General features: G+C 34.0%; 1 protein-coding gene across 5 annotated transcripts in view; it reads right to left on the bottom strand.

The window, feature by feature from the left end:
• The window catches only part of TRIM33 (tripartite motif containing 33), a 158,889-nt gene that overhangs the window by 31,040 nt on the left and 117,704 nt on the right, over nucleotides 1-10,145 (bottom strand). For all 5 annotated transcript variants that reach the window (XM_028488975.2, XM_028488977.2, XM_028488976.2 and 2 more), the window contains exons 5-10: nucleotides 8,667-8,783; nucleotides 6,069-6,183; nucleotides 3,855-4,001; nucleotides 3,254-3,371; nucleotides 1,540-1,814; nucleotides 766-930 (exon numbers count right to left, since the gene is read on the bottom strand). In XM_028488975.2, coding sequence (XP_028344776.1) covers nucleotides 766-930; nucleotides 1,540-1,814; nucleotides 3,254-3,371; nucleotides 3,855-4,001; nucleotides 6,069-6,183; nucleotides 8,667-8,783 — 937 coding nt within the window. The remainder of the gene's footprint in view (nucleotides 1-765; nucleotides 931-1,539; nucleotides 1,815-3,253; nucleotides 3,372-3,854; nucleotides 4,002-6,068; nucleotides 6,184-8,666; nucleotides 8,784-10,145) is intronic.

Here is a 10,145-nt window from a genome sequence, read left to right as displayed (position 1 = left end):
AGCACTATTTACAATAGCCAGGACATGGAAGCAACCTAAATGTCCATCGACAGATGAATAGATAAAGAAGATGTGGCACACACATACAATGGAATAGTACTCAGACATAAAAAGGAAAGAAATTGAGTTATTTGTAGTGAGGTGGATGAAGTCTCTATGAGTCTGTTGTACAGAGTGAAGTAAGTCAGAAAGAGAAAAACAAATAGCATATGCTAACGCATACATATGGAATCTAAAAAAAATGGTACTGACGAACCCAGTGGCAGGGCAGGAATAAAGATGCAGATATAGAGAATGGACTTGAGGACACGGCAGGGTTGGCGGGGGGAAGCTGGGATGAAGTGAGAGTAGCAATGACATATATACACCACCAAATGCAAAATGGATGGCTAGTGGGAAGCAGCCGCATAGCACAGGGAGATCAGCTCAGTGCTTTGTGACCACCTAGAGGGGTGGGGTAGGGAGGGTGGGAGGGAGGCTCAAGAGGACGGGATATGGAGATATATGTATACATATAGCTGATTCACTGTGTTGTACAGCAGAAAGTAACACAACCTTGTAAAACAATTATCCAATAAAGATGTGAAAAAGAAATTTAATAAATATTTTATGTGTATTTTTCTGGGACAAGAAGATACACAGCATTAATCAAATTCTCAAACGTATCAATGACCACCCCTCCCTCCACCCCACAACTGATTAAGAAAACTGTTGTCTTTTAGTTTTAAAATTATATGATTCTTACAAATGGAACTCTAGGCATACTTGTCTTTGGAGGTGTGGCTGCATCATGGAATACTGAGGGCCACTGTGCCTGGGTATCCCTGGTATTCGGGCAGCATTCTGAGCCAATCTCATCTGATGGGCTTGGAAAGCTCCACAGTTCATGTTGCCTCTTTGCATTGCTTGCACACTGATCAATCTTGGAGGCTGCAAAAGGCAGAAATTGCATTTATATAATAATATTTATAAATTTATCTTTCAATTATAAAACGTTATGATAAGAATAATTTTGTCAGGATCGAAGGGCATAAAGTAAAAAGTGTAAGTCATTTATTTTCTTCATCTCTTGCCCCAATCTCCTTCTCTCAATATATGTGTGTTTTAAAGTCTATCAGCATTAACTTAATCAACCCTGGATTAATAGTTTTGATTTGGATGGGAGAGAGCAGGAAAGATACAGGGATGGGAATGATTTGAACAAAAGCCTAAAGAACGTGTCAGATCTTAGGAGGAAACAACATGGCTCTTTGGCCCAAAACCACATGTTAAAACAAAAAAGATCTAGTATACAGGGATAAAAACGTGTATACCTCCACAGTACTAGTGAGTTAATTTTGTTTCCCATCGTATTTACTTCTTGTCCTTCCTCACACCTCCCCCACATCCCTGCCATACCCAAGGCAAATGTTTAAACTGACCTTTGAGCTCTGTCCCCATCAGTAACTTTGAAATGTGTAACTCATCTATATAGGACAGAGTGTAGTCTCAAGGTCTTCATAATTTATATCAATAGTGCAGTAATATAATAATACTCGCCTGTTGTTGTAACATCTGAGGGGTTGCTTGTCTAGGGTGCTGCTGTGTTGTTGCTGTTGTTGTTGGTACAGGTGCAGGTGGCTGCTGCATCCTCATCTGTTGCAACTGCTGATGTTTCTGTGCATACACTTGTTGTTGCATGTGCTGGAGTCGAAGCTGTGCTAAGTTAATCTGTCCAGGGGTTTTACTAATGTGGTTTGTCCCTGGCGGAACTTGCCCAACTACAACATTAGGAGTATAACCAGGAGCTGGTTTACTCTCTATTACTAGATTACCTGAAGGATTTAAAAAATGAGAATAATATGCATGTAATTAACTAACATCTACTTTGTGGGTTAATCATTATATTTTCCTCTTTCCTCTGACAACTATCACCACTCAAAGTTTCCAACAGCACAGCAGGGATGGGAGCTAGGTTTAAAGATGATGAAGATCAGAAACCTAATATAGTCCAAAGCCAATTAACTGACTTTTGATTACTCAGAATAATATATTATCTGCCCTTATTTTTGACACAGATGTACAGAAAATTAAAGAGCTGAAAGAGATAGTATTAGAGGAGGCCCATCTAGGCAGTCTAAATCATTTCTAGCCTGAGAAGATTCAAGGATACTCAAGATTGCTAATACTGATTCTACCTGCCTTTGGACTGTCAAAATGTGCAGGGCAGAGTACTATATTGCTACAAAACTGTCTTCTGTGGAAATGTTGAATGTTTTAAACTATTTATACCCTTGGAGATGACAAATTCTCCTTCCTTTTTACAGAGCCAGGTACTTTCTAGGAATAGAAGGCAAATTTTAGTAAGGTTTGCTCTAAGGTAGAGTTGGCAAACCTTTTTCCTGTAATAAGCCAGATACTTTAGGCTTTGCAGGCCACATAAAATCTGTTGTATACTCTTGGTTTTTTACTTGTTTGCTTTTACAACGCTTTAAAATGTAAAAACCAAACATAGGTACCACGTCACTCAAAAATAGTTTGCCGATGCCTGATCTAAAGGTATAGCCAAACAAATATACACAAAGATTACATTTTTTTTTTTTTACAAAAGGCCACCCACCTCTGCTTTTACAGCTTCCAATGGTGAGGACTTGACTATTCTGAAAATGAGTTTAATCAATCTGTAGACAGCTCTAATTGTTGGTTAGTTTTGGGTGGTTTTGTTTTACTTTAAGTTGAGCTGGTTTTGTACGTCTATCTGTAACTTTCACCTAAGGCCACACCTACTCCACACCGTGGAGTGACAAAAGCAAAGTCCATTTGTCTTCCATGTGAAAAGAGCTACTCTTATCTTTCAAACATTCCTCAGAACATGGCATTCGGACAAATCAGCATACTGGATGGAGGTCCTCCTCAAGTGGGCAATTTTGTACAATTAATACATAAGCTACTAAGCATGTAAGAAATTCTTCCAAAAACTAAAGACCCATTTGGTAAGTTTCTGATATGAAGCAGTCAATATCAATTTTAAAAGATGTGGGGAAAAAGTTAGAAATGATACATAATTTAAAAAACAAAACAGAGGAGACCCTCAACATTCTTAAAGATGTAATGAACATAGCTGAAGTAAGTTTCCAATGAAGAACATATTTTCCAAAAAGTTTACATGTTAGAATGAAGTTTAAAAACTTTAAGTATCTAAAATTTGTTGTAGATGCTTTCTCCTCCTAATTCAGTGTTCCAAGTTATAGCCATAAAACGAATTATTTCTCACCTAAATTGACTACGTTCTTTGCCCAGAAGGTGGGATCACAGTGGAAACGTATTGCTCCATTAGCAGCAGGGACAGGATCACACCGTGCTTTCAAAATATGGCGCAATTGAAAAGTAATCTAAAAGGGAAAAAATTTGTATTAGTCTTAAAATTAAATATCACTTGAGAAAACATACAAGATAAAGACATGAAAGCTCATGTAGCCCCACACTGTCCATCTCAGATGAGACAGTATCAGTGTTTAAAAAACGATATTAGCAATTGAAGGAACATGCTTGAATTTCTGCCATTTCTGGTGATAAACTACATTATACTACTAGGTATCTCCAAAACCTATAATTGACTCAAGACTTACTGTATGATTCCATTTATATGAAATTCTAGAAAACGAGAGAAATCAGACTAATGGTTGCCTAAGGCCAGGGATAGAGGAAAAATAAGAAAACTTTTGTGGGTGACGGAAATTTTCTGTATTTTGAGGTGATGGTGACAACTTTTACTAAAATTCAAAATCTATACTTTAAACAGGTGCAGTTCACTGAATGTAAATAATATCTTAATAAAGTCAATTTAAAGAAAAATAAGATACTATGTGTCTCACCAGTCGCTTGCTGTACAGTAGTGCCGTGCTGCTACCACTAGCAATTGCCCAGTTTGTAAAGTTCATAACATGCTTCACCTGCCGGGAAAGGCCTGTGATGTCGTTCTGTTGCTGTAGTAACTTCATCTGTCTTTCTTTTGTAACATTCTGAAACAGAACAAGAGGTTCACTGAAGAATTCTGTATAAAAAAATCAACTCATAATTTCTATTACAAGTGAACACAATACCTGTATTTCTTTTTAAAAATGGGATAACTTAATAAGCTCCTCATTATTTAATGAGTCTATGATCAAGGAAAAAGTCACTAACAAAAGTGGGACCAAAACTTAGTTCTATAGTCCAAAATAGACATTCCACATACAGAAATTAATGTTAGTGATATCTCCCCTTTCCTTCAGAAGATGAAGAGCCTTTGTTAAAAATAATATCTACTAGGCTAATCTAATATATAGAGCCTATGATATATGAGCTGACCTTTAGAAATAATTTTATATTATCTTAACACATTTCTCAGGCCAAAGAAAATTTCGTGGTGCATGGCATGAGGCTGAGGTTAAAATCTCTTATTTTCAACATTTAAGACAAAAGGAGAAAGATGAATTCCAGAGCTCTAAGAGTAGAGCTAGGAAAGCTTCTTATATGACAAAAGTTCATAAAGAACAAGGGAGTAAGTGAGGGTGGAAGGAAAGACCAATTTGAGGAAAGTGTTGCAAAGGAAAAATAAACTGCTTCTGGGAACAAAAATTCTCAGAAGGGACAGGTGACGTCCTATGTCCTTTGACATTCAGCATACTGAACAACTTGCCTCTTCGTTCTTAACCACTTTCTTACAAAAATGACTCAATTGGGTTTACTGAACAATTTTTTCCCTAAGGAAATAAGTTACTCATTTTATAATGTAAATCAATGGATAAAAATATTCAAATGACAGAAGTTTCATTTACAACTTCCCTGGAAATCATCCCTTTTATAAAGCTTATAGGAAAACCTCTATCTTACAAAGTTTAGAAACTCAGTGCACTAGAAAACATCTACTGCTTAAATCATTAGCATGTTAAGAAATATGTGGCAGATTTATCAGTAGGTATTTGTGTATATTTTAGCATTAAGAGGCATCTTTTAATTCAAAAGTTCTTGAAATGGTTTTAGAACATTACTTTAGACTTATAATTAAAATGTATTTACTGTAAGTTAAAAGGTATCAAAAATAATTGCTTGCTCATGCTCTCCACTTACAAGGTCCTTCTGAAAACAAAAATCTATTATTAGGGTTAACTGCAACTCGGCTGGATATACAACAGTCGCAAGAGACCTCAAAATTTAACAATATGTGTGAGAGTACTTTTAATTTCACAATTGTGTCTCAATGGCAAGATGTATTTCAAAAGACAGAAATTCAGAAATAATTCTCTGTTGACATTTATTTTATTTATATGTAACTGTGTCTAGTATTTCAACAATTTTCTATGAAGGAATGGAACAGAAAAAAAAATTTACTATGAAAAATTTGAGGTTAATAGTAATTAAAAGTTAAATAATCAAATATTCATGTAATTTAAATTGTTACTATTGAATGGTGCTTTAAACATAACCCCGTATCATCTAAGCCAGCTTAAAAGCACAAAATTTTGAGAACCAGCCAACTATGGTCAGTAGTCTTTGATTAAAACTTAATTTAGATTTCAAACTGACTAGATTCTCATCTAGAAATTTACATTCACATATTACTCTCAATATACAACACAAAGACCTAATATAACAAAATTATGAGTAAATTTAAAGTTTCAAAATGAGCAGCATTTTTAGCAAAACTATGGAACATTTTAAAAATAAAGTGAAGAACACACATGAGTAAGACTCCCAATATACATTCATATGTAAAAGTTAAATTGAGGACCTATCTTGTGGGGAGGAGAAGAGGGAATGTGGCAAGGTCAGCTTTGTCTTCATTTATATCATATTTTAGTAATAATTCTTTCATTCCTAAGAGAACACTATCTCCTAACTGATACATCTAAAGTGTTAAACTGGGCTGCAAAGTAACTAACTTGAAAAAGGACTATTTTCCAACAAAAAACACACAAAAAAATTTTTTTAATTGACTTTACTTTCATACCCACCCCCAACCAATCTACAAGAGCTTTCAATAAACATTAAAAACAGCTAAAGAGCAAGAGAAGAAGTTTTTGTTTTATTTTGGCTTTGAACCATACCTCTAGCTGCTGTAACAGAGATTTTCCTTTCTTATTAATTTCATTGATAAGGGTGAAAATGGCCACTTTAATTTCCTGTTCTACTCGTTTGTTAGTCTCATTTACTTCTTTTATCCTGAATAAGAGAAATGCATCATTAGATTATAGACTTATCCTATGTCTCTGAATTACCAACTGTTACAGAAATTCATCCAACTGGGCACTTAACCGAGTAACTAAAATTAAACCTTTGTCAAATGTACAACTTATGTTTTGGCAGACCTGACCACTCAATTTGGTCCAAAGAAGTTATGTATGTAGACAAAGAATGGATTAAATATTTATTAATTTTAAATTAAGTTCATAAAGGACAGTTTATTAATCTAGATGGCAATCTCCTTTAGTTTCTATGACGTGTATGTGATACACAAACAACTGACATCAGTGATTGCTGGTTAGTGTCAAATATGGCACATTGCTCTTGAGAAGCATTAAGATTAAACAGAACCAATGTGCAAAAAAAAATGTTGCAACCAATACTACTATTATCTTTTGAAACAAGAGGAAGCTTAGACGCATTTAGTTTCACTAAAACTACTTCAAATGTGAATTCAGACACACCCCTTCCATAGGTTCTTCTCAAAATGATTTCCTACTGTATACGGTTAAGGGAATAAAACATTTTCATTCCTCTTTTAAAAACAGCTGTTAGATGTTTTAGAAACAGGTATAAGCTCCCATGTAGTTATGAAAGTTTTGGTTGTAAATATGAAATAGCCAATACCTTGCTATTTATAAAATAGGAAGAGAAGAATTGTATTAATATAAATACATAAAATGTTAACAAACAATCATAAGATGGTAACCTTAAACTTTTATACATTCTACTTCTGTACAAACTATAACTGACACTTTCAACTGCTAAAACTGCCTTTCATTTACCAAATTCAAATTTGAATAACTTGAATACACCGGGTCAAAAATGTAGTTTTCCCTCCTTTGTACTTCAGGCACTGATTTAAAAATTTTATTCAATTTTGTCCTTATTAAAATGAGTGGAAGACATTTTTAAAAATGAGAATGCTGATCACTAGTGGTAAGAACACATGACCTTAAAACGATTCAGCCAAAGGTTGAAACCATTAAGCATGCTGAAAGCAAATTCCCGTGGATTTAAACATGTATAATATATGTTCAATTGTGAAGGCAGCAAAAAAAATGAACGTACATTAAAAAATGGAGAAAGGTCATCAAAGAATCTAACAGGAGAAGTATAGACATTTTATTACTTTAATACTTTTTTTTTTAAGCTTTCTGGAGATGAAACAATCTCCCCAGCCCTTCGCAATCTTGTAGACTTCACTTCTTTACACAGATTCAGGAACACATGTACAAAATATATGTATAAAAATATGGGATTGATGTATGAATTATCTCAATATCCTTTCTCTGGAAAGGACATCCATCTGTAATTTATGAGAAGACAGTTATCTTCTCCAATATCATCTACAATATATCAGCAATATAAAAAACATCCTGACATATCCACGAGAACTAACCATGACTATGTATATCTACATATTTACATATTATCTACAACCTCTGAGGAGCCTTTATTTTCCTTTGGTATCACTTTTTAAGATGGAAGTTATAAATTCTTACTAATATCTAATGTACTATTTTATAATGTATCAATAATATACAATGTACTATTCATTCATTCATCTTCAATACTTTTTGAGTATTTACTATGTGTCACTTAAAATCATCATAAATTAATTTTAATATTCTAGCAGTCTCAATATTTGTGAATCTGAAGAATAAACACATATCAACCCTATTCATACCTCTAGGAACATATGGGTTTTAATTATGCCAGCTCCAAGTGTTTGTCTTTAAGGACTCCTTTAAGAGTCCTAATCTTCTTAACCTACTCACTATGGAACTTAGTCCCACTTTGCGACATGCAGGATCTTAGTTCCCCGACCAGGGACCGAACCCGTGCCCCCTGCAGTGGAAGCATGGAGTCTTAACCACTGGACAGCCAGGGAAGTCCCAGTCCCCCTTGCTTTATCAATAAATTTAGTTTATTCAGAAACGAACAAAAATAGGATTTTAAAAAACTGATAGTGTTATTGATAAAAATAACAACAGCTATAATTTGAGGGTTTACTATATGCCAAAAACTGTGTTCTCATAATAATACCACTAAGATAAGTACTGTTTTTAATGCTTGTTTTACAGATGGAAAATTAATTTGTCCACCACTGTTCATACTCTCTCCTGTCTTCCACACAGTCTCAAGTTAAAATTTTATAATTCAACTCTCTACACATTAATTGGTTTTTCTACATTTAACTTAGGCTGACAAAGACTAGAGTCATATTTATTATAAAATAGTCAAAGATGTATCCTAAAAGAGTATTCAAAATTTGAAGCAATTAAATTCTCTTTAATTAACAATTATCATAATCCAAACTCAAACATATCATTTACCCCTCCAAAACAATGTTTTCTATATATGCTTAATATAATACAGAAGGAAAACAAATTTAAACTGGACCCATCGTGTTTAATAATCCTTAAACTGAAATTATAGTTTTAAGGAAACACACTTACCTATTCTGCACCTGAGTAGCTGCAAAATGAACATAATTCTTCTTCTCAAGAAGCTTAGCCAGTAGATTCTCAATTGCACCTTTCTGGTTTTGAAAAGCTTCTTCTAAAAATTGATACCTTTAAAACAAAAACAAAAATTACATTTAAAATGGAAAATTTACAATTACGATTTGGAAAAGAAAAACTGCTGCATGAGTCAATCTTGAAACCTTACTTAAATGATCAACATTCTATGCTGGCCACACACCCCCTATCTTACCAGCAACTTTTAACTACCAATCCCCCTTCCCTCTTAACCTGACATTGTGAAGCCACTATTAAGACAAAAAAAATTACTCAAAACTGTTCAAGTGCTCTTAAATTAGAGTTCTGATTCAGGATTGCATTTTTATAAAAATCTAAATACTGGTGTAAGCTGTATACATTTTAAATCATAAAATACAACCACATTACACAAAATACTTTCAAAGGTGGGAAAACCACCCACAGTTCCAACAACATAAAATCACTGTTACTATTGTAATATCTAGTTCCTTAGCCTTTTCAGTCACAATGTATGTGCAACTCTGCAACTGACTTTATTCTTTATCTTGTCTTTGCAATCACCACTTGAAATAATTTTTCAGTTGTAGACTGTAAATATTGTCAAACTTTTCCAAAAGGGTTATATCAATTAAAAACATGACCAACACCAGAGTTTTATTTTAACTTTGTCAACAAAGTGGTATATGTTAAGATTTGCTAATATTATAATAGTGAAAATTAGACAGTAAAAGACTACAGTTCTTTGTTTGCTAGGAAGGCAGAATGGTTTTCTTTGCTAGTTTTATTACCTCTGTGTAAATTGCTCATTAAGTCAACAAGCATTTTAGGGATTCTTCTATATGCTAGGGATACATGGGTTAAAAAAAAATCCATTATTGTTCATATTTTCATCATAAATAGGCACAAACATGAAATGATACTACACTGTGAAATGAGCTATACTGGAGGCGTACATAGTCTGCAGTAAGAACACAGTGTCTACGATGAAAGAAATCAAAGACAATACAAACAGATGGAGAGATATACCATGACTATACTACCCAAAACCTACAGATTCAATGTGATCCCTATCAAATAATTAGCAATGGCATTTTTCACAGAACTAGAACAAAAATTTTTTACAATTTGTATGAAAACACAAAAGACCCCGAAGACCAAAAGCAATCTTGAGAAAGAAAAACAGAGCTGGAGGAATCAGGATCCCTGACTTCAGACTATACTACAAAGCTACAGTAATCAAGAGTATGGTATTGGCACAAAAACAGAAATATAGATCAATGGAACAGGATAGAAAGCCCAGATATACACCCACACACATATGGTCACCTTATCTTTGATAAAGGAGGCAAGAATATACAATGGAGAAAAGACAGCCTCTTCAATAAGTGGTGCTGGGAAAACTAGACAGCTACATGTAAAAGAATGAAATTAGAA

Source organism: Physeter macrocephalus, chromosome 4, assembly GCF_002837175.3.
Source record: "Physeter macrocephalus isolate SW-GA chromosome 4, ASM283717v5, whole genome shotgun sequence".
In the NCBI taxonomy this organism is placed as follows: Eukaryota; Metazoa; Chordata; class Mammalia; order Artiodactyla; family Physeteridae; genus Physeter; species Physeter macrocephalus.
This window is presented reverse-complemented; position numbering and strand designations above follow the sequence as displayed.